Source organism: Halictus rubicundus, chromosome 8 (genome assembly GCF_050948215.1).
Source record: "Halictus rubicundus isolate RS-2024b chromosome 8, iyHalRubi1_principal, whole genome shotgun sequence".
Taxonomy (NCBI): Eukaryota; Metazoa; Arthropoda; class Insecta; order Hymenoptera; family Halictidae; genus Halictus; species Halictus rubicundus.
The window spans coordinates 9273067-9298487 of NC_135156.1; the positions used below are offsets into that span (position 1 = coordinate 9273067).

Sequence of the window (25421 nt, forward strand, 5' to 3'; positions counted from 1 at the left end):
ATAACTTTTTAATAAAGCTCTATGTGATTTATGTTTACCTAACATTTTTTTTTATTTAGTGACATAGAATATATTGACAAAGTTTGAACATTAATACCTGGGACACCCTGTATATGCAGGGAGTAGAATAGGTTGGCCATGATCAGACGCGTCAGACGATTCCTATCTAATATCACGCGTATTTGCTGCATTTTCATAATCGGTTTCTCGAAAATGAGGCGTTAAATGAAAAGATGTTATTTTTTTCTCGACTTACTTGCACCTACCCGACCACACTCTGTATACGTACATTTTTTCTTTCCTAGTTTTCAAATAGTTTACAAATAGTATATGTTCTCATTTATAAAAATGACGGGCAGTTCCGAATGATACCCTGTGATAAGACCGACTGTCGCCGATACTTTGTTGTTATGAGAATGTAAATGTGGAAATTCTGAGTAACAGATAGCGCAGCGCTCCATCAATCATACAGTGCATAAATTATACAATAGGTTTATATTATACCATCGACAAGGAACACAGGTGGCAGAATCTGCGTGAAAAGGTGCGAACATAATTTGTTCAATTTCTTCAAATATGGGAAGCTTTCGCATACGTATTCTTCTAGGACTGGTCGCTCTTTCATTGGGACGTAAGTTTGACGAAAATTTTAATTACTTTTTAAATATCCCCCGTATATAGTAGACATCCGTGATAATTTACGTTCTTGTAGAGCTTTGAGAGAAGGAATAAATTTTTATGTAGCACTTGTATCTTGAAATTCGTGGAGATAATTTTTATTTTGCATAAAAATCCTTCGTCTATTTATTATGTTTTAATTTCAAGCAATTCGTCGATCTAAACTACCGAGTTTAAAGATAATTTTTTTTAGGACTATTTGAACAAAAAAGCGTGAAGTTTTAGTTTCGCTAGCAGATTGTGTGTTTTCATGATCAAATGTGTTTTTAATAGAAAGATTTGATACTGTTCGCAGACGTTTCTGGAGCAGCGGACACGGACACTATTTTCTTCCGTCATTATAGGTGATTTATGATGCCCAGTTATACATAAATATTTTTGATAATTTTGAGCTTGTTAATGGTTTTATTTCTTTTCAGTGGTGGGAGTCACAGAGATGTTAACATAAAACAGATAGCTAAATTGATTCCACAACTGAATTTGAACGAGTGTACAATTTTTTACGTTCATGGCTTCATGGATAGCGTTGACGGGCAGAGTGCAACCACAATAGCGGACGGTGAGTCATTTTATAAATCATTTAGGCCTAAAATTATTACTGCCGCGTCGATCGAATGTTATCGTCGATCAAATGTCGCCTGATGTTTATTTTACAATTATTAAAATTATAAAGATGATTCTAGGGAAAATTATTCAATATATTCAATATTGAATATGCAATGTGCAATTTTGAATTCAATCTTGTCATTTTGATAAGGCAACACACATCGCTCACTTTTAGTGCTGGATAGGTTTAGTGTTGAAAATTATTGAGATACTATTTGAAAAGAGGACGCGATTTTCTAACGACGTAATTATCTAAATCACAGACGCACATATTAATAGCATTTACAACTTTGTTGCAGCTTATCTGAATCGCACGTCCTGTAACGTGATTGCGATCGATTATAGACAAATCGCAGACAACATAAATTATATTGCTGATGCGCTTCATGTTGATGATGTCGGTGGCGCTATTGGCAATGGTCTGAACCAATTGGTAGATCATGGTTTGAACCCAGATAAAATTCACATAATCGGACACTCGTTGGGTGCTCAAGTGGCTGGTCATGTAGGATCTCATACGAAATTTGTTATTCCTAGAATAACAGGTATGTTGTGATGCATTGTACAACGATACAATTGTTTTTAAGTGTCTTAGAATTGTCTGTTAAGACACTTCAGCGATTAGTTCTTGATAATTATACGTGTCTAAACATATTCTCACAGGTTTAGATCCTGCTGGTCCCCTGTTCTACACGGGAAGATATTTAAAATCCGGCAACGCTAAGTTTGTCGACATTATACACACTGACGCAGGATTCGCAGGTCAAATATACAGCAGCGCTGACTCTGATTTTTATCCCAATGATGGTCACGAACCTCAGCCAGGTTGTCCTCTCGTAAATCCGAAAGAAGGTTCGTTATTTTTATCAATATTCTTACTTTTAATATGGGTGGTCCATTTAAGGGGTTCCGTAATTTCCTAAGGTTTAGAAATAAGAGAAATTCAACAATTTTCAAGCTGATCGACTTTCGTTCAAAACATTTTCTTCTCAGACCATCGGTAGCGGGTCAAAAATCGTGGGGACCAGATTTTAGACCATCCTGTACACTTGAACGTTGTTACTTATCATTTTTATACATTTCAGTAGGTTGTAGTCATAGCAGATCCTGGATGTATTATGCGGAATCCGTTCTGAATCCCGATGGATTCATGGCTATCCAATGTACTGGTAGTTGGCAATTTAAAACCGGGACATGCAATCGAGCGAACGTTGTCCCTATGGGATACGCAACGCCAACTACTGCGTTAGTATAATATTATTTTCTTTTAATTAAGTAGATTGAGCTACCCACATCTGATATCGAACATAAATTGTCAATAATCAAATTCTTATGGGGTTTGACCTCTACAAAGAATGTTTATTTTCATTGAGACACCCTGTACATGATTATTTTTGTTCGCAGGAGGGGTAAATTCTACCTCCATACAAATTCGCAAAGCCCATTTGCCAAAGGACTTCAAGGAATATAGTAACCTTGATCTAATTAAAAATCTACTAAAATTTCCAAAATTATGTGTATGAATATACAATATGTTCTTCAAACAATAAAGTGAAAAGCAAAAGTGTGAACACACTATGATTCGTGTAGGATTATTCAAGTGACCACCACACACGTTTCTTTATTACATTTTGTAACTGTCGAAAATGCGTTGCTTGGTGTTTTCTTAGTTAATTAGTTAAGATTATTTTTGAGAAAAAATTCTCTGTTGGGGCTTGGCAACGTGGAATAGTGTACCAAGAATTAAAACTCGTAGTGCGAGATTATTATGATGAAAATGACTAACTGTTTTCCAATAAATTATAATAAACCTATATTCCAATCTATCTGTATCTTAAAGTCCAGTTTAGACCCTGACACTTGTAAAATCCAATCTGTAATAGCGATCTTAAGCAGAGTCAGGTTTTACAACGATTTTACGAACTTCTGAGTGCTTTCAGTTGTTTACTTGGCCAGATAATGATGCAGTGTAAAATCTAGGCGGTTTTATAGTACTATAAACTTTGTACGGACATACTATAAACTATCATAGAATGCATAAGCTTTTATATGTGTACTGGTTCCTTAATGCATACTACGTGAGTACCAAAGAAAAAATTGTATAAGGTGGCGTAGATTAAACTTGTAAAGTAAAATTTTAAATATTTTTACTGATTTTCATATTTGTATTTTATCCAAAACTCATTAACATTTTCCATTTATATTTTTATTCAGATTAATATTATAATTCGTCTGTTTTTTAAATATTCTGCATAAATGCACAATATATTTACACAAGATGGAGTTTATTATGCATTGTGTGTTCTTTTGTGCAGTTAAAAAAACTTTTATTTCTCACAATCACCAGGCTAATATTTAGTGTAAACGCACAAAAATTATAGTTTATCACTGCCGTTGCTCTGAATTCTGCCCAATGTGGGATTAGCACCGATAGAAATCAGCGTTTATGCTCAATTTCGCAGACTATTACTTTCTCCCCGGGTTCTATCACTTTTATCAGAATTGCTTCCATCTCACACAAATTTATTTGGGACGAGTGCCACTAGATTGTAGAGCATCCTTTACGATACTCCTTTTATGGTTGATTTTCTTTCTTCCGTCGCGAGGGTTCGAGTCTTATCGTTAATATTGCGCAACCACTGGAAATATCCGCCATTTTCCTTAGTACTCTTCTAAATCCTCTATACAATAGATAAAACTTTATTGGCATCGTAAACAATGCAATGCGAGGTATGTTTTTGAGAAAATGGAAAATTATAAAATTACGTCATCACATTTCAATCATAGGTACACAATCTGTTATTAAAAATCAGCATAAATTATAAGTCTTTCTTTCACTCATCCTAAAACGATTGATAGTTACCTTATAGAGGTGTATTATAACACACTTCGTTATATTATATTTTAGCATATTGTATTATAATATTATATTCTAGAGTATCAAATTATATTCTAATATATTGCACTATATTTTAGTATTTATAGAGTATTCTAGTATGTTATATAATATTTAACTATATTATAGTATGTTTTAGTATACTACATTGTATTCTGGTATATTATATTCTATTCTAGTATATCATACTATATTCTAACATACTTACGGACTTGTGAATTGCATAATCATGCGAAAGCGAATAAGGCGTGGTAGAAATATAAAAAACCTACAAACTTTATTTACGTAAAAACGTGCCGTGTAAAAAGGTGACCCAGGTGTATTCATCACCTGCGACGGAAGCTCTGATGATTTCAGATTCAACCCGATATGAAACGTGAAAGAAGTGATCACGGAAGAAGGGAAATGCAAAATTGAGAACTGCACGAGAAAAAAAGGTTGACCGTCGGAAATAATAGCGGTAAATTTTTCTTTACTAATTTCTTATTTCACGTAAACCGTGCATGCGTTTGAATGTATGTATGTGCATATGAAGAAGAAACATTCTTCGGAGACGCAAATAGTGAGCGCAATTATCGGTCTGTGATACGTGACTGCTATGTTCAATATACTCAATTTGCGCGTGGGTTCCTTCTGCTTTTTGCAATAACTTGAAACATCTTGCTGGTACAGCGAGCTAAACTGTAGCTATACTGTTTCCTTAATCGAGAAGAATGTCTTTGAAAATGCAGGTCCTACAGTGGACACGTGTAAATTATAAAACCCACGAACTTTTTAATCAGTGTACCACAGTGCCCGAAGATGATCCCAATTCTCAGTTATTAGAACAGTCAGTAAAAACATTTAAAATCTTCAGATAGACAGAGAAGATCAATGATTTGTTTCACGCTAACTGTTCCCTTCTGAATTTCAGAATTGACAAGTTTGTCCGCACGCTATGGCCAAATTCAATTATCCCAACGCCGTCGCTGATCGCGCAAATATGAAATTCAGAACATGGTTTTTAATATCGGTCGAAATGCATTACGTTGCGCGTCGTGCGTTTACTGGCGCGATTAAAGTCATCTCATTACGCGTCTCTAAATTACAGCACACGTCACGTGTCATCAATAATTTCTATTTGCTCGCACAAATGGGCGACGCGACGACGGGTGGACGATATGTCAGCGGTCTATTTCAAAGTAATGTTCAGTATGAGCAGTATGTTTACACTACTTATCTCGCAGGAGCTTTAGCTTGACTAGTATAAACCTGTTCTAACAGAACTACATATGCAATCTCTTACTCTCGAAACTTACTCTTACTCTTGAAAGAAAGTGAAACAAATTTATTTACACATCTTATCTACACCTATTATACAATTTAGCTTACTATGTTACTGCCAAAGACTCGAATGAATACCTATATTGTAGGATTTTAAATAATTTAATTTTATACAATATTATCAATTGCAAATTCTTCTGTTAATAATTACACAAACTTCTCTCTCTCTCTCTCTCTCTCTCTCCCCCCCTCTCTCTAAAAGTCTTAAAACTAACATTTTTATAAATTTGCATTCATATACCACTTTACATACTTTATAATAATTATAAAGTAGTTCTAGCTATAACGATTTACCGAATTTCTTTGCAGGACAAATTATAAAATTTATGGGAATTGCAATGAGAGGAGTGTGGAAGCACAACAATCTGGTTCGTAGCGTATTTAATTTCAGCATGGAGAATAATGTTGTTCGCAGCACATTACATGGAATTCGACCCGCTTCATTAAATGTCAGAGTAGATGTAACAGCAAGAGCAAAAGCCTTTGTAGCGAATGGGGGAGGTACCTGCGGATAATCACGGTTTGTCAAGCGGACATAATTCGGAGGATAATATCCGTAGATAACGTCACTATGAGACTGTTATCCTTGGCCAAGTAAGTAGCTTTTGATGGGTTTCAGATCTCTATTTCCCGCGAACAACTCGTACGAAAAATTGTTAATCAGGATAACAACTAGTGACAAATATGGTATTATTCATAAATTCATAAGACGTGAATGAAATTTGTTTGTTTTCAATGTAGTTCTGTAATATTATATTACTAACTACATTCTGATTGAAATATTATACATTATGTAATCTATATGCATAATGTAATTTAATTACAATGCAATTGCGTTGTCACGAAATTGATGTGCAATGTAATTTAATTACAGTATAATTCGAAGAAATACTAGAGTCATGTCTTTGCTTCAAGAATAAGAATCAATTTATTCTATTAATTCATAATTCATAATTTTGTATAAAAAATTCTTATTAGGATATAACTGTAAAGAAATCATTTTTATCAAATGTAATTTGAGTCACATATTTTAGTCATACGGCCGAACATCCGTTACCATATGCAACAAAGTCCCAAGAAAACTTAGAAATCACGTTTAATCCTACGTGACGTACATTGTTGTCCTCCAGTATGCCATAAATACCTAAAATCCACAGTCTCATAATTTTAAATTGATTATGTAGTGTCGTGTACACAGTAAATTATAATGTTCAGCGACAAGTGTAAACATTTGAAACCGTGTGTGTATGTAGAGAGAATACTAAACCCAATAAATAATGTACTTGCGCGTGCAATAACGTACATAAACCGAACTAATATATATATATACACCTTTACCTCTTATAGATCAGAAACTGAACAGTTGCGCTTGCTCTCTCATCATCAAGATGACAGAAGGTCGAATCTTGGTCGTTGCTGTTGCAGCCTGTTGCTTGATAGCACGTAAGTATCATGAAAATGTTTAATTTTCTTAATAAGTAGATTGCAAATTTTTATGCGAAAGAAAAATTGCCTGCATCACTTGTAAGAAATAGAAATCAAATAGAAAATTCCTTTTTGCTTCAATCATTTCAGTAGATCAAAAATACCTAATACATAAAATTGGGTAGATGAAATTTCAAATAGCAGAAATGCCTCCTATGATGGATGATTTCAATGATGATCTATCTATTTCTGCTCGACTTAAAACTGTTAATTTACGCATGTCAAACATTATTATTGATCCGGTTTTGATTCTAGAAATTAACAAAATACAAACGCTTCAGTACTGAATGGTTGCAAGTGACATTTTTCCGATATTAAGGAAATTCAGATGAAATTTTAAATGTTCTAAAATGTTCGATTTAAAGACGCTATAAACGTTAAAAACATTTTTAAAAAATGTTATATCGTCCTTTTGACATCGATTAAATTTTTCGCAATGAATATTTTGTGAAAAAATGGAAAGGAAAATATAAGATGACATACTTGATAAGCATGTAAGTGTTAAAAAATGCCATAATTACAAAAACTGCCTAGCAGTTCAAAATATTGTTGTAGTGATATTAAGTTTATTTCTAATCTGGGCTTTATTCAATTATGGTTCTAAATACACTATGGCTTCAATAATTTCAACACCCATCACAGCGCGATAAGAAACGACACGATTTATGGGATAATTGAATAATTATTTTGAGTATTATGATATCAGAATATCCCAGAAAACAACGCGTATTATGAGAAAATAAATTAATGCGTAGCTGAGTTTTTCACCTGCGCACCCCAACAATTGATGATAATGTTTTTTCGTCTTCGATGACAAATAGCTGGCCACAGGTGCCAATTTTGCACGAAGCACTCAGCCAACGACATACTCTTTTAATCTCCATAATAAATAACATCGAGTGTCAGACGACATAATATTTATGTCTAACAGATTTTATTTAACCTATTCATCACGCTAACAGTAACTGCATCTTATTTTGTCCACAGATGCAACAGCTCAATTGTCATGGCCTCTCAACACCATCAGGCTACGCCATTACAGCGAGTAATTATTTACACTTAACAACACGTAAATTAATAAAATTTCTCCGATTTAACCAGTTAACTGTGTTTGACGAGTATACTCATCATGAAGAAATGGCAATATCTTGTGTCGTGACGAGTATACTCGTCAAAACAGCTATAATTCAAACAGCGGTTAATTTTTGCGACGCAACTTAGGTACACATTTTTCAAAGAGGTCGCAACAGCTAACTGGTTAATAATACGCAGTCATTTTAAATTGTTCACTAGTTACACTACAGAAATAGTTGTACTACTCTGATACTGTCAGAACAGCATGGAAGATCAAAGTGGAAACCAACTATGGTTTACTAAAATTATTAGCAACACTATAAGTCTAACTTTTTAGCTAACCATCTCTCTTCTCAACTAAAAAATTTGTAAATTGTCATTTGCATTCGGCTATTAGACTGTCCATTAGCGACACTTTGACTGTGATAGTGAAGAGTAGTATGGCAGATAAAAGGACAAGCGTAGTACATGTGTGACACGAGTCACTTTCGTTGTAGCGTTTGTGTGCCGACATCATAAATTGTCGACTGTCGTTCTTTGTAATGAAAAACACTTGTGCTTATCAAAGACTTACAACAATGAAATTATTATTATCAGGGACCTCACCTATAAAGAGTATACCGCTGAAGAGGGAGCGCTAATTGTACCGTTCCTGGATCTGTCTAATAAGACATTGTTGCATTGTCATGGATATTTGCAGTCTACAGATGATCCGGACGTGGTTGTGCTCATAACAGGTGTGTGCTGATCAAAGATTGGCAATTATGTGTAGCCAATGTTCCACTTAATACATTTATTTACATATGCTTTAGGACCTGGATGGTCGTACTTAAAAAGACTTGTATATCGTTCATTTTTCTCATTATTTAAGGCTTCAATGCATCATCCAGTTCTCCGAGAAAAATGTTCTTAGTATTTTGAAAAATCCCCGTTCCAAAGCAATTCATTAATCGTGTTGTAAAATCTGGAATCTCACTTTTACTTCGTTCCTGAAAAATCAGTGTAGAACGTCTTCTTCGTGGTGCAAAAGTTTCAATTAAATTGTCGGAGAGCGAAGCATGATGGGTAGAAAATTGGAAACTTCACGTTTTAGAACACGCGAGATGCGGTGTCAAATTAAATGTTTCGTTGTTTCGAGATTCGCTTCATCTTCGCATGATGCGTAACATATGCCAGCGTACAGGGTGTACGTCCAGTGTAATGCAACCCTTCTTTTGATTTTGTCGCAGATTACGTTCGAAGTTCAGGTTACGACATCATAGCAGCGGATTATAGAAGTGTGACGTATTCGATGTACCCGACTGCAGCTATGCTGGCACGCGCCGTGGCGGACACTCTACGTAAATTTGTAGAAGACATGGTGTCGGCTGGGGTGAATCCAAATTCGGTGGTGCTCTCTGGATTTTCATTGGGCGCTCAAATTGCCGGCAATATGGGTCGCAATATGAGCTTCCAAGTGCAAGAACTGATAGGTATGTGTGTGCGCGCGCGCGCGCTAATCAGTTAATCGCACAATTATTAGTAGGCTGCGGGTCTTTATGCGAAATAGAAAATTGCAAGACGCAGGGGTAACTTAGGAATTTCTTCCTTCCTATAATAAATTTAAGAAAAGTCCCGTTTTTGTTGCAGGATTGGATGCTGCAGGACCTCTTTACGATGATGGGACGCTGCCTTCGCTGTCCGCCTCTGACGCTGCTTGTGTCAAGTGTATACATACCGATGGCGGTGGGTATGGAACCGCTAACACATGCGGACATCAGGACTTTTATCCGAACGGCGGGGAGAGATTTCAGCCAGGCTGCCCGATCGTTAGTGTCACAGGTATAATAAACATATTACGGATTAATCAATGTCCAAAAATTGCCTAAACTGTGGTAAATTCGTAAAAAATGACGATAATAATTTTGAGAAATCTATGGAAACTACTAACTTGCTTTTTTTTTTTACGAAATTATCACAATTTCGAAACTGGTTCGATGTCCTCACAGTTTTGTACTTCGCAAGTGCTTAAGTTTTCTACAGTCTCATCAAAAGGTTCTCGTCGATTACTATTAATGCGGAATTACTCTGTTAATAGATATTCTGCAAATATGCAGTCATATTAGAGGCGAGTACATTGGCGGAGAATCGGCGAGAAATCCGAATGCTTTCCTCAGTATAGAGTGCAATAGTTGGGACGATTTTAAGGTTGGAAACTGCAACTCAAATAATATTGTTCCGATGGGAGTAGGTGCACCATGCAGCCCGTAAGTGTAGCTTTTAATTAATACTGGACCTGTGGAGCATGAATTATTCAAAATTGTTAGCGATTCATTCTTATTTCTATTCATTTTTGTTATAAGAATAAACAATATTTCATATGTAATAAGTTTAAGAACCAGCATATTTTAGACAACCGGCTGTTTGCACATCAAAGTTCAATAACTTCGTCTCTGTCGTTAAATAATTAAATTGACATCTTATTTCTGTGTGTATGTATAATTGTTGTTTTTGTAGGGGCAAATTTTATCTCCACACAAACTATAAGAGTCCTTACGGCTTGGGTCAGGCTGGATTAAGCTACACCGAAACACTCGCAGACATTCACTAACATTCACAAATATTCTGGTTTATGATTTCCCTAGTGACATGCAGTAGTTTCGAAGTTCGGTCTGTGTAAATACAGAAATTAATAAAATGCTTTAAACCGGTTTTGCAAATCTAAAGTGATTTCATTATGAAACTAATAACCCTTCCCGTCCGAAACAATCACGATCCGCCATTTCGAAATCATAATGAACAATTTTTTTGTTACATAAAGGACGAGAAATTTCTGTTTTTTCATCTTGTTTACATTTATTTAGTAGCATAAAATGCGTAAATGCGAATTTCAAATATTGTAATTAAGGAAAGTTTTCCTTTAGGAACGATATTTATGACGAAATTAACGCTTGAAATACTTGGCAATTTGCATCAAGCAAGAGCTTGAATGAAAAAAAAATAATAATCCTTGACGCTCCGGTTACTTTGTAAATAAATGTTACATGTTTCCTACCGGAGCCAGCGGAGCGTTACAGGTTATATTAGCATGTTACACTTTGTAGCAACGGATTTTGAAAACACAAACAAATTAATGAAACAAATTGTCCAGATACATCGAATTACAGTATCATTGATTTTAAAGGCTGATAAATACATCATAGGATCATTAAATATTGGATTCAAACGCAATAATTTACACTGATACAATTGATACAAATGCGAAACAACCGTAGAAACAGCAGCGCAGAAACAGCCGTAGAAATAATCATACCTGAAGCAATCTAGTTGTACAAAACCCTCACGTAGAGGAACATATAACCATCGCCCCTCGAATTCATTGTTATTCTATTTGATTCAATTACGCTATCGAACACGTAATTTATTTTCCAATAAGTAAAGTTGCGCCGGGAGGGACGTCGAGCGATCGATCGTTAGCGTTTGCAATATTTCCAGTTTTGCGAAACTGTGCTGTCGTATATGGATCATTACGGGATTTATGATGTATGTGTAGCGGCCATCGGCACGTACCTACAATTAGCAACATTTAGAATGCAAATAATCGCGAGCGAGTGTATGGAACGCTTTGTCGCGCAGCTGTTTTTGATGAAGCTGTTGTTCGTATTAACGAACGATTTACAGTTTTTGTTGCGGTACGTATTGGCCATTAGACTTTTCACTTTCGGCCTAAACAGCTTGCGGAGGTGCCATAAACCTCGAGTTTCCGGCGACTTTAGGCGACTGCCGCCATGCATCGCGAGCCTGTGGGAAATTCCGCTGCATTGCTAAACTACAATTATTTAAATTAAATATTAAAAGGATTTGTAAATAAATATCTCTGAACATATCAAACCTATTCTCTTCCAGATCATTTTGCATTGCTATGCAATTGCTATTATTTGATCTTTGTAGTACTTCTACTATTTACAAGTAGAAACAGTAAACCATGATCATACACTAAACAGATTTCTGTCCAAAAATACTCGACAAGCTTTCAAGTCTTTTTGTCAAAATTGTCTTGGATAATATAATGTCATACTTTTAGTCTAGTTTTTTGCTGTACTTATAAAGACGATGCTCATACTTATACTGACGGACAAACGTTTCTGTCTCGCTTATCGAGTCGACGACCTTGTCCATCAATGTGAGGGCAGGAGACCTTCAATACAGAATCGCTATCATTGAATATTGTAAGCCAGGGGCACTTATTTGTGTCATTATTCATTATTCACAGTCATTGAGAGTCATGGTATTATAACTTTTGTAGGGGTATTCTCAGACAGGTGTGTAGAGATCTTTTGCCTTTTTCTCATGTCCTTCTAAACTTTAAAAAGTTCCATTTGACTAGTGAAACACGTCGTTATTATACAAAGCTTAAATATGCAACGCCCGTGGTCAGATAATGCTGATACAATAGATAATGTGCATAACTGATAAAACTGAATCATACAGTCCCCACAAGGAAGTAGTTAAACAGTTGAGTTCTACTGTTATTCACAAAATGATCATCAATCGACACTTCGCGGTGGTGGTCTGCTTCTGCTTTCTAGCATGTAAGTACCTTAATTTGTTTAAACAAGATCTAAATTCATATTATCAACATAAGAATCTTTTCATTAGGACTATTTTTAGTTGTTGCTTAAGCATTTCTATTCTACTAGTTTTTGTTTTACCTCTGCAAGACACTGCATAAGATCATAAAAATTTGTGCTATGAACAAGAAGTTATTTAACACTAAACTGTAATGTAGAGTTAGATGAGTTGTAACAATAAAACTAGTACAAGTGATTTTTTATTTGAATAAAAAAATGCTTTGACAGCAGTGTCTTATAAAGAATGAGGTATCGCTTAATTATTATTGTAACATTTAAGGGATTTTTGCACCCTGAAAAATTGAAAAGTATTAAAAGTATGAAAAGTATTAGTTACAATATAGTGTTATAGAACTTCTTACAGCATATGCCTGGTTTTGTATGGTGTTTTGTGGTGTTATGTGTTAAGCTTGCATTTAAATGCCAATTAAAATGCATTGATTTGAATTTCCTAATTGGACTTGGCAATTATAACTGGTATGTCTGCATGATGAAAAAATCCTGCGTCTGACAAGTGCTACGAAATTCCTAAAATCGATCACAAATATTATAATAATTATTTCACTTTTGAATTATCGTCTAACAACAAGAAATGCACGCAATACTTATTTGCTTCGTCCACAGGTATCTACGCAAATGTGACAACTCCTGGCCTCCGGACCACAATTGAAGATATGATATGGCCTCTCCACACCATTAAACTACGTCTTTATTATAGGTGATTGGGTACTTCAGTATATGCAAGTATTGCAACGAATCCGACACCAGAAACTTGTGTTACGTAATTCGTAATGTTACTATATTCTAGATTATGTGCTGTTCCATATCACCTGCAATTATCCTATTTTATAAGCTGCTAATGTGGATTTTGTTTTCATGCAACATCTGTTGCAAATAACACGAAACAGCTAAATTGTAACAATTATAAGTAATCAATATTTCGTTTTCAGAAACTATACGTACACGGAAGTTAGCATTATTAATGCAACGCAACTTCTATCGCATATGAACTTAACTCAGAAGACATTGATGCATTGTCATGGCTATAACAATACACTAGACACACCGTTTGTTGTGGACACGATATACGGCACGTATTTGTCAACTGTTTGAATAAGATTAAAAGTTCATGTGTTTAATCTGTTTTGCTAAGATGGACGTGAACTATTAGGTGTACAAACTAACTTGTGGCCCATTCGTAATGAATTTTTTTTTATTTGGGATATCTCCTATGAGATTTATTGATTATTCACAAACAGCCAAAATACATTCTACTTTGGACAAAATCTACTAAATATGAATATTACAGTAAAGTCTTGATCTAAGCCGAATGGAGCTACACGATCTTAGTCAGTTTTAGTCAATTACAAAACTTCTTTATTTTTCGTTATTTTCTTTTATGGGACATTCGCCAACTTACTTGTGGCATTTTTATGACTAAAATGACACTAAACACGATATAATTTGAACTGTATTTAGTGATTTAACGGCGCGGTATATAGTAACCCTACACGATCTATGTCACAGCACGGACCCGAGGATTGGACTTAGATCAGGACTTTACTGTATATATTCTTTTGTAACTAGCATCTGAGTAGACACACAGTAAAAATAAACTTCCTTTCCCTTTTGTTAAATTATTAAAGAATGAAGAATAACGTAGGTGTACTTTTGTTAAGTATTGCAATGGAGCAGTGTTGTAAATTTTAACGTTGTTTAATTTTAATGTTTAATGCGGTGCAAATTCGCATTGATTTCGTGCTGATAGTAACGCAGTCGAATTCGTTACAGCCTATCTAAATGGTTTCACCTACAATATCATTGGAGCGGATTACAGATATGTAACGTACGAGGCTTACACAACCTCAGTTTTGCTGGTCAATGCCGTGGGAAATGTTCTAAGTAACGCTATAGAGAAGATGGCATGGGCGGGGATGGACAAGGACAAAGTTGTGCTCAGTGGACATTCTCTGGGTAGCCAAATTGCTGGTTGCATTGGACGTACCATATCGTTCAAAATTTCAGAAATAATGGGTACGTAGAATATTAATTAGTACTTCCGTTACACGAGCTAATTGCAGGACAAAGCGTTTATATAAGAGAATTTTCGTCTAATAATTGAAAAATTTTTTTTCGCACGAAAATCCGCAGTTTAATAATTAGCACTATACATTAGAATAGGCCTGCGACAGTCTCGTAGTTCGCCGAACACAGTTAGGTCACTTGTTTAGCCCGTAATCGATCATTTGTTCGATTCTTCTAGCAATGGATCCAGCAGGACCTTTTTTCGGGTTCCCCGAGCCTACGATAACTGCAACTGACGCGAAATGCGTTAAGTGCATTCACTCCGATATGGGAGACCATGGCACCGTGGTACCCTGTGGTTATCAAGACTATTATCCAAACGGTGGGCGCAGGATCCAACCTGGTTGTCCATTGGACTGTGAGCAAAAGCAATTTAACTTAGTTTCTGTTTGTGTCACTTCAGTAAATCACAGATACTTTATGTTCTTTCGATTGCGTTGGCAAATTTTGATATTAATCCATTTTGATCTGCCGTACAATAAACGCAACAGTTCGTTAAATAAAAATGTAAACTGTCATACTTCAACTGTGAAATATGCACGAGCCTGTGGTATCATGCGCGAGACACGCGGTCCCTAGCAACCCTTATACGAATTTATTTTTCAAATGTCCTTGATCACATCAGGTGTATGAAAATTTAAGTGGTGGTTCTCCAAGACAATATAAGATGAAAATGAAGAATAAAGAAATTGCGATTTCGGCTTCATTTTTTAGTTGTTATCAATTAAAAATCCGCCTTGAATGCGGCAACCCGACCGACAGAGGTGTCCGTTGCTTGCGCGACAGTCTCGTATCAAAGGGGGTCCTCGCTCGCACCCAATTTTTCGGCTTTGACGTCACACACTTTATCCAATAATTCAACTGGAACCGAAAATGCGGAATGACCCAATCGGACGGTTTACACCCGCATTCCTGTCGAATTCCTGCCAGGTGACTTCTTGTAAGGCACACAAAGTATCTGTCACTTGGTACGTGACTGTCGCGCGCCTCTATGACGTACGCGCAACGTACACCTTTGTTGGTCGGGTTGCCGCATTTTAGCCGGATTTTTAATTGATCATAGCTAAAAAATGAGGCCGAAATCGCAATTCTTTCACTCTTCATTTTCATCTTATATTGTCTTGGAGAGCCACCCCTTAAATTTTCTCCCACCTGTAGTCGAACTTCCATATATATTTTTGTGCAATTGTTTGTTTGGTATCAATGTGTCTGAATAACCAACTTCGCGCATTAACATTGTTTCGATCGTTCGCTGTATATCTGTAAATTGGTAAACCTAAATGTTACTTTATTATCGAAGATATACAAAATTTTCTATAAAAGCCATGCACAATCTGAATCCATGTTTGTCATTATAGCAGTAGTAGTAGCTTTTCTTGGTTTATATTAATACTATATGTGTAACTATTTCAGCAACTGTGTTTTCCGTATGCAGTCATAATATGTCTGCAATATATATTCAAGAAGCTTCGATACACCCGGATCATTTTCCTAGTGTAAAATGCAACAGTTGGAATGATTTTAAGGTTGGACACTGTGACCGGAATGTTACAATTCCGATGGGGGAAACTGCATCGTGCGAGATGTTAGTATAACATTTTATATAATTGTTAAAGTATTTTTATCGAATATGCACTCAACGAGCAAAATTAAGGACCAAGTTAATTCAAACAAATATATCATTTTATAGTTCCTATCGACTGACAATCCCTCCATCATTACACTATGGTAAAAATATGATACTCTGCTATACGCAAATACTCTATACAAAATAAAAATTTAATCTAAACAATTACGTAAACATTTAACGAGTTCAGATATGTTAAGGAGTCCATCATTAATCGTTTCTTAACTTTTGCGTATACTTTTGAAATCACCAAATACAACAGTGTGATATTGGCTTTGAGTTTTTCCGTGTTAACAATTAAGAATGTACCTAGTGTGACGCAATCCATTTAATAAATAAATTGCATGCGGACTCGCTTCTACTTGCACAAGAAACGTTTGCGCGGTATTAAAGTTATCCTACCTGTTGAAATTATGTCGCAATGTTTGCAAGGTCGATGTCAATTTCAAAGTAAGCGTGTGCTTGACACTTCAATGAGTAACTATCGAGAACTGTTGCGAGTGGTATCCATTGTTATCCAAGTCGCTGCCTATGTCAACAGATTTCAAATAGTTGCTGGCTAAAAAACGAAACTCAACGTGTTATTTTCATTCTCTTTTTGGATTAAAAAGAAAACGAAAAACTTTTTCATTTCTTTAGCTTTCAAACGAGATTCCAACCGCAACATTCAGTATTCCATGCTCTCCATATTTCAGTTAAAAAAACGGGGCCACGTCGGCTATTCTGGACACTCCATTTTTCTTTGATATTGTCATAGAAAATAACCACTCGCAGTTTCGCCCACCTGTTGCTCGACATTCTATATGTATATTACAGGCAGTGGTAGGATTCGAAAGATTTAAGAACCACTTCTACACTCTAGTGCTTCCGTCGGGAAAAAACATAAACAACATACTCTTCATTCGCTTGTAATATAAGAATACAACATATCGCGGCTTTAATAGTTCAATTGTTTCAAATGTTTTCAAAGCGATGTTTGATTATCGTCGTATCTTTTTTTGTCTTTCATTAAAATTCAAGTAGTGTACTTATCGTTAACGGAAATATTTTAAACATTGTAAATATATAATTTTTGACCTTGATTGATTGCTATCTGAATAATATGATTATGAATAATTGCAGAGATATTTGTGCATCGATATTCATGTTTTATTCTTTTCTTTTCAGTACGGGCAAATTTTTCCTCCAAACCAACCCACAGAAGCCTTATGGGAGAGGCTTACAAGGAACATTCTACGATAAATCGCTTGTGCCGAATGATTAGAATGTATTTGGTTTTTAACATTCTTACGTGTTGCTACAGTTTGTTCCATATAAGGAGGAACCAGCAATAATACGTTCATGAACCTGTTCTGTTAAATGTAGTGAAGGAAATTTCGAATAGTACACAAATTAAAAGAAACTAAGATTATCTGTATGTTATTTTCAACTTATTAAAATGATTAAAGGAAGAAAAGAAATTTTATATGTAGTTTCCGTGTCTTGCAAATTGACGAAGAAAATTTTTGTTTTGCTCAAAGATCCGCAGTTTGTACATCGTACTACAATTTATAGAGAGGTCACGTTAATAAACGACGTATATCACACTCCGTTTAAATAATTTACTCGGAATTGGAAAATATTGAGCATAGTTGATCGGTATACAATCGATTGGTGTCCATTTGTTTCAATACGAATGTGTAATGACAAGCAAACATACGTTTTCTGCAAGCGCAATTGTCTTGTTAGAAGTTCTCAAGGTGGGGAAGAGTTTCATAAACAATGATTTATGGAACAGTACAGAAACCTGTTTAAGCGCAATATTGTTTATTTGACATGTTGCAGAAATGACGGTTATAGATAACAATGCCCGTGCCGTAAATTTGCTCAACTAATTAAATCGATTGTAACAATAAACGTGATAAGAATTAATAGTGACATTTTGCATATAATATACATATTGGATATTAGATATTCGTTACCTCGCGATAATTACATGACTGAATTTATTGAAGTATTTCGCAATTTTCATGAGAACATGTGCACGAACAAAGACATTTATTCAATAATTTTCAATGAAAGCGGATTTGGAATTTCAGTAATTGTGAAATGAAAAATCTGAAACCAGTCGTACGTTAATGCAAATATAAGAGCAAGTAATATTAGTTCTACTAATTTAAAATAAACGACAGATGTCTACGATTAATCCGTACAGCCTGCTCGTGATTAATGACGAGTTTATATGAAACAATGATTACTAGTTACCCTGGTTCTATGAATTCTACATGGAATTACAATTAGCAACAAGTATGAAATAATTGCAAATTCATTACGCGAACCGTGACGTAACAGTGGTCAAAACAGTTGAACAGTTCTGTATAAAATAACAATATTTCACAATGTGAAATTTGACAATGTGGATGTGCAATAAATTAGTGTTCTAATAAATAATTTATTAAATATGAGTGGCCAACGTGTTTTATATACCCACCTCGAACAAACTGAGCAGGTGGTAACGTATTCACATGAGCCTAACGCTTCCACAATGACTAACAACCGACTCTTTTTCATCTTCGCGGCCAGCGGCTGTCTTCTAGGATGTGAGTATTCTTAAGTTACAAACATTTGAAAAAAAAAAAAAATTAAAAATATCATTTGTAATGTCCCGGATAAAATATTGTATGCGCCCAAAAAATGAATTTACTATCGTATTTCTGCTTCATTGTATATTACTTTATAAGAAAAATAACTATTCACATTCAGGTCTTAAATAAAGTATTTTACCAATGTGATACATAATGTTACTATAATTTTATGGACTACATTTTTAATGAAATTTAAAAAATGAAGAAAATGTTTGTATGTTGACAATAATAAGTATTTTATTTTTCCCACAGATTTAGCCTTATCTGCAGCTCAAGGCTTTCCTACAGCAGCTGAACAAGCGGCTAAAGATATGTTCAATTCTCCTCTCAATGGAATAAAGCTACGTCTCTACAAAAAGTAATTATGCCCATACGTATAAGCCAATATACCAATCGTTAGTAACAAGTCGAAAATAATATAAATAAATTCTTAAATTCGCGTGATGTCATTACAGTTTTCTATTTTATTTCTTCACTATTTTCATAAATGTATAAAATGTATCCAATAATTGAGAAATATTCTTTCTCAGGGATCTCTCTTACAAGGAGTTTTCCGCAACAAATGCGGATGTAATAGTGCCTTTCCTTAATTTGACTGAAAAAACGTTAATACATTGCCACGGTTACGCACAGTCGACGGATAACCCGTTCGTCTACAATTTGTTACGCGGTGTGTATTGATCAGGAATTAAATTAGGTCCAACAAAATCTAACACCTATTTTCGAAATTCTTGCAGGATATATCGAAGGTTATAATTACAATGTGATAGCACTAGACTACAGGTCTGTCACGTACAACTTCTACCCCACCTCGGTTCTACTGGCCGACTCTGTAGCCGGAGTTTTGCTGAACGTTATAGAAACATTGGTGAAGGCTGGTGTGAATGCAGATTATATTATACTAAGTGGATTTTCTTTGGGTGCTCAAATAGTCGGAAACGTTGGACGCAAATTATCCTTCAAACTGAAAGAAATTATAGGTACGTAGTATTGATCTATTAATTCGTTGAAGAAAGAAATGTTGTATTTTAGCTATTCATTGTTGTCATATATTGCATAAAGAAATCGCATAAGAACGAATTGTTCCTTTCAATAATTTCGATCAGCTTAACATGGTGTATTCTTAAATTCTTCTGTCTTCGCAGTTTTGTACTTCAGTAATTCACTTTTCTCATGAGTGCATAAAATCCAATGGTAATAGCATTTTTAATGTCATTTGTATTGTCAATCTCCTTTCTGCTACAGCTTTGGACCCGGCCGGACCGATGTTCAACTTATTTGAACCCTCGATATCCGCTTCTGACGCAGAGTGCGTCAAATGTGTTCACTCTGATGAAAACAATTTTGGCACTTCTCATGCCTGTGGCCATTTAGATTTCTATCCGAACGGTGGACATAGAGATCAACCTGGTTGCTCGTTCTTCGAGAGCATGGGTACGTATCACATCTCGTTATAACTTCAGTTCTACGCCATTCGTTAAAATTATTCGTACACTAAATACGAATTCTCGCTAATTAACCCTGGTTCGTAACTATTACTTTATCAACTGTTGCAGGCGCGTGCAGCCACGAAAGGGCCGCAGTAATTACAGCGGAAGCGGCGGTTAATAAGACTGGTTTTCCTTGCATAAAATGCGATAGTTGGTTTGATTTTCAGCAAGGGAACTGCAATTCGTCGGCTGTCATTCCGTATGGTCTCAACGCGCCGTGCAGTGCGTTAGTATCCCATTTTTTCAGTCTTTTTTATCCCAAACGTTCGTTTCATTTTCGCCTAATACCCACGGTGCGAATTCAGAATAATTGAACGTGCAAACGGCGCGATTAAATAAGCGAAAGCTCGCGAGGTAATTGGCTATTAATTAAAAAATCATCATCCTCCTTGTTGTGTATGAAGGACTCAGAAACGCGTCAGTGTAAGTTCCCCAGTATGAAAGCAGAAATAATTAAATCTTTTAAAACTTTGAAAAAATGCCGGATAGAAAGAAGCAATTAGCGGGACTGAATAAGAAAAAGCTTGTAAAGTAATTAAATATTAATGAAAGTGATAACATCCTATTTGCATGCAGGAGATCCAAGAAGCATTTGAATTTAAGATTTAAGTTATGATAATTTCGTTAAAATAGGCGTTAACAAATATCAAAGCTAACAATATCAAATGTACTTACACATTACGAAGTGAATTTTTGGGACGAGCGAGTGCATTAATTTCTATATTTTACGTTCAATATTCGGTATTTTACAAAGTGATTTTTCTTTGTTCTCAGGTCGGGTAAATATTATTTTCAAACAAACTCGCAGCAGCCGTTTGCAAGAGGAATGAAAGGAATAAGATACGATTCCTCGCTCGACACGTCTATGTTCGGATAACAATGCTCCCCTGAATTTATTTTGATTCGTTTGTTCCTTACTTTGAATTTCTTGAAGCACGGTCTAAGAAAAGATAACACTATCGAGGACCCTTTGTGCCTTACATTTATTTAGTAGTCTCGTCTGTTATTTCGGAAATGTAGCAAAATTGTACAGTTTGATGTCTCAATAAGTAATGAAACAAAAAATTGATAGTTGAACCATTCATCAAAAAAAAAAAAAAAAAAAGGAAAATACTACTGATTTCTTTGCATAAGTGGATTCTTATACTCAGAACATTTTTCAGTATTTTGTAGCAATAAAATTAGAAATACATACAGGGTGCGGTTGAGTAACAAGTGGGTACGAGATGATTCCTTATGAGAAAATAAGAAAAAAATATAGAATAAAGTTTTTTCATCCGAACTTTCGTTTCCGAGAAAATCGAGTTTGGATTCGTCTGACGCGTCTGATTATTACCAACCAATTCTACTTACCGCATACACCGCGGAACCGACGGATTTTTAAACTCGATTTTCTCGAAAACAAAGCCTTCCTTTTTTCGATTTATACTTACTGTGCCGCTTTATTAAATTCTCGAAATAATTGGATGAAAGATGACCGAAGTCGTGAGTAATTTCGTTTGCTTGAACGAAGGCTAGGAACTTCTAATTACTGTGTCGCTGAGTTTTTAATTGCGTTATCGAATTACATCAAGTGCTTCGTAGACAACGGTTCCCGGAGAAAATATGCAGGCTTCTTCTAACATTAACCGGAAACTATACTTATATACACTTATAGTAATTATTCCGAGTTTAGTACTCGGTACTTAATGCTTATACTTTGAGCTTAGCACTCAGAGCTTAGTACTCATTTCGAGCTTAGTACTCGGTACTTAGTACTCATATTCTGAGCTCAGTACTCAGAACTTAGTATACTCATATTTCAAACTTAATACTCGGAACTTGTATTGGGAACATAGTACTCATTTCGAGATCAGAACTCGGGGCTTAGTATTCATTCTGAGCTTAGTACTCATACTTTGATCTTAGCACTCGAAACTTTGTATTCGAAACATGGTACTAATTTATTTCGAGATTAGTACTCGAAATGTTGCCGGTCAAGAAGTTTAGTTTTTACCGTCATAATAAAAAGGAATGAAGATAAATTTTGTTAAACATGAGACGGTACCCAGGAAGAAAAATTTCTTTTTCACGGAAACCTGTAATAATCACCTGCCAGTGATCGAATCGATTTATCGAACCGAAAATAGTTAAAATTTGTTACAAAGCGTAATCAACGAGGCAATATTCATTAATTTGCATGCGTTTCTAAGGCAAAGCTGTTCAATATCTTACCTTCCTCTTTGATCGAGCCATTCTTTTATCTCTCACATTTTCTGCTTCCCCGGGCGGCCTTTTGCCCCACACCACGACAGCTATACTAGCGTACGTAAATACAAGGACCACTATTGGTATCACGTACTGGAGAACCAATAAGGCTATGGAGTAATAATATCTGAAACACACATGTACGTGTTAGTTGTTATCCGACGTAGTAAGTATAATAGGGAAGCGCAGTGCGATAGAATGGGTGAAAGGCCACTGCACGTTTTATTAGATTCTCACATACTATGAAACGTACGATTTCTAACGATAACGTCAAACAAACATACTTCCTTCTCTAAATAAAATTGATTAAACCAAGCACTATTTTTGTAACAAAAACAAAAAAAGTAGTCACTATTTCTGCACGATTTATTGTTAATTTCGTACTATTTTACTTGACAAGTGAAAAAGAAAATGGAGGTCGTCGCGAAAATTAAGGTACAGTTCTTCTATAAAGTAGAAGAACAATTTCCTCTAGATCGACTGTTCGCAAATATGTAACCGATCGACAAAGGACCACGAATGAATTCGTGCACCTAATATTAAACTAAGAAATGTAGGGCACATCAGGACGACTGTTCAAAAGGAATCTAAATTTGCTCTGTGAAGCTTTGTTTTTAGAAGAATCGTACTTGGAAACTCATTTAACTTTTGACAAAGGAACCTCGCCATTTTCGTACGATTCAATTCTGTTTCCGGGTGATTATTATAGTGAAAAACAAATAAATTAACTTCTAAGAGTAGCAGCATCTACTTTCTAGCAAGTTTATTAATCGAGTTTTAAATAACTCTCTTGTGTGTACAAGAAGTTTTATAATTTTTTGTCTATATAACAGACTATACCTGATACATTTTATGCAGGAATCTTTATTTTACGTTTCCTATATGTTTTTATATTGGACATTTTCTATTGGAAGCAGCGTCTTTTCAATGGTGAACATATTTAACATAAATCGTGAAATTACTTTATCATGCATTACCTATTTTCTGTCGACGGCCATACTTCTTCGCAGAGATAGTGATTGCATACTATGTACTGTAGCGATGGTTGTGTCAGTTTCGATACGATGGGCAGTGGAGTTGATATTGCTAACGCAAGCAACCAAACAGACAGAATCAAAAACTGAGCCTGCCGTTTGCTCAGTTTTGGCTTCAAGGGCCACATGATGGCTCTATAGCGATCTATACTTATAGCCACGAGGGTGTATGCGCTCACTAGGACCGATACTGCCTGGAAATAGAATACGTGATTATGTTATTAGCCTGCGGAAATTATTCGCAACGTCTGCTTATAATTAAAAATAAAGTGTAGACGTACAATAAAGACAACTGAAATCAGAACCACTTAATATCTCAAAAATCGACTCTGTAACATACCTTTCTGTAAAACACATGCACGCTCAAGATGCGTCACTCAGAATATCCCATATATCAAGTGATCCCGTAAGTAATGAGACGGGGAGAATAAGTTTTTTACTTATCGGATTTAAATGATGAATGCTAAAAACGAGGATTCAGTCACGACCCGAGACACTGGAATCGATAAACGATTTTCACAAACGAATCGGTGTCTGCAAACACTGGAATTTTGGGTAGATGTTTTTCAGGACACGAGCTTTGTTAACGATGAGAGCACGCCATTAGTCGTCAGGCGTCACCAGGGTAGCGTCGTCGTTGTCGTTAGCGGTCTAACAAGCAAAGCTAGTGATCTGAACCAGTGATTTTTGTGGTTTTCGACAGCATTAAGCTCGAATTCCGTTGCTCAATTATGCGTGCGAAATGCTCGTTATTATTTCCATGTCGGTAATCAAAACGTTCTCCATGCCCATTCCTTTAATCTCTAAATGCATTCAAACGTAGTGCTTCACTTAATATGACTCGAACTCGAGCTTTGCTTTCAATATAATTTTTTAAGTAATAAATCAATATAAAAATTATCAATTTACATATTTGAACTTACTAATACAGTTGGTGATTAAATGATTACAGCCACTTGCACAAATGGACGTGTTGCTGTTAAATCAACCAGTTTTTAAATAAAACTGTACACCGAATAATTTTTATTCTTCTATGAAATTTACATTTCCAACCTGTAAATATACTGGCTCTAATTGGTTCTCCTAGATTACAACTTGATTGAAAATCACTTCTCACTTCTACAAGGCATTTTATACAGGGTGTCCCAGTGTTGATGGTACAACCGTGTGGGGGGGGGGGGGGTTGATTCTAGGTGAGAAAATAAGTCGAAAATACGGAATAAATTTTTCTCGCTCGAGGCTTTGTTTTCGAGAAAATCGAATTTGAAGATCCGTCAGGTTTGCGTGCCTAGCATTCGTAAGAAGTAGAATGAGTCGGTGATGATCAGACACGTCAGACGTTTCCTGTTCAATAGTCTGCGAGTTCGGCGAATTTTCTAACTCGATTTTCTCGAATACAAGGCGTCAAATGAAAAAAATTCATTTCACATTTTCGACTTATTTTCTCATGCAAAATCACCCCCTCCACCGTTCAATTAATACCGGGACACCCTGTATTATTTGTGCTTGGTCTGGGTTAGACTAACAATAAGAAGCTACTGTTACGAATCAGAAATTTCATATACGAGAAAGAAAAATGTTTGAATTCATTTGTTGGTACTGTACGGGTGCAGAGAAGTTGCTCCACTTGCTTGCAAAGTTT

At 35.5% G+C, this 25421-nt stretch overlaps 5 protein-coding genes and 1 long non-coding RNA gene across 12 annotated transcripts in view; 4 read left to right on the forward strand and 2 right to left on the reverse strand.

Annotated features, from left to right (window-relative positions):
- The window catches only part of LOC143356306 (RYamide receptor), an 84244-nt gene that overhangs the window by 32569 nt on the left and 26254 nt on the right, over positions 1-25421 (reverse strand). For all 6 annotated transcript variants that reach the window (XR_013082651.1, XM_076791875.1, XM_076791872.1 and 3 more), the window contains exons 3-4: positions 23723-23973; positions 22713-22872 (exon numbers count right to left, since the gene is read on the reverse strand). Coding sequence is in view for 5 of the 6 variants with exons in the window: in XM_076791875.1 (XP_076647990.1) it covers positions 22713-22872; positions 23723-23973 (411 nt within the window). In the remaining variant the exon portion in view is untranslated. The remainder of the gene's footprint in view (positions 1-22712; positions 22873-23722; positions 23974-25421) is intronic.
- Positions 486-10767, forward strand: LOC143356342 (uncharacterized). The gene is made up of 14 exons (XM_076791945.1): positions 486-631; positions 974-1022; positions 1098-1237; positions 1584-1829; positions 1948-2136; positions 2370-2529; positions 2689-2754; positions 5895-6004; positions 6851-6946; positions 7976-8033; positions 8660-8799; positions 9292-9534; positions 9692-9883; positions 10140-10767. Exons 1-14 carry the CDS (start codon positions 577-579, stop codon positions 10310-10312), a joined length of 1917 nt encoding a protein of 638 aa, XP_076648060.1. The 5' UTR covers positions 486-576; the 3' UTR covers positions 10313-10767.
- LOC143356315 (uncharacterized) lies at positions 10241-11801 on the reverse strand. The gene is made up of 3 exons (XR_013082652.1): positions 11721-11801; positions 11355-11611; positions 10241-10337 (listed from the first exon to the last, which is right to left on the reverse strand). It is a non-coding gene; the product is annotated as an uncharacterized LOC143356315 (long non-coding RNA).
- LOC143356314 (uncharacterized) lies at positions 12486-13800 on the forward strand. The gene is made up of 3 exons (XM_076791888.1): positions 12486-12633; positions 13297-13390; positions 13623-13800. The coding sequence occupies exons 1-3, from the start codon at positions 12501-12503 to the stop codon at positions 13783-13785; spliced, it is 390 nt and encodes a 129-aa protein (XP_076648003.1). The 5' UTR covers positions 12486-12500; the 3' UTR covers positions 13786-13800.
- Positions 14452-17831, forward strand: LOC143356313 (lipase member I-like). 2 transcript variants are annotated; one of them, XM_076791885.1, is made up of 4 exons: positions 14456-14706; positions 14936-15115; positions 16171-16342; positions 17552-17831. In XM_076791885.1, exons 1-4 carry the CDS (start codon positions 14592-14594, stop codon positions 17646-17648), a joined length of 564 nt encoding a protein of 187 aa, XP_076648000.1. In that variant the 5' UTR covers positions 14456-14591; the 3' UTR covers positions 17649-17831. The 2 variants fall into 2 exon arrangements, with proteins under 2 accessions (XP_076648002.1, XP_076648000.1); XM_076791887.1 differs by lacking the exon at positions 16171-16342 and having other exon boundaries at positions 14452-14706.
- Positions 18810-21713, forward strand: LOC143356307 (lipase member H-like). Its single transcript, XM_076791877.1, has 7 exons — positions 18810-18963; positions 19261-19366; positions 19539-19678; positions 19746-19988; positions 20254-20442; positions 20565-20724; positions 21273-21713. Exons 1-7 carry the CDS (start codon positions 18825-18827, stop codon positions 21373-21375), a joined length of 1080 nt encoding a protein of 359 aa, XP_076647992.1. The 5' UTR covers positions 18810-18824; the 3' UTR covers positions 21376-21713.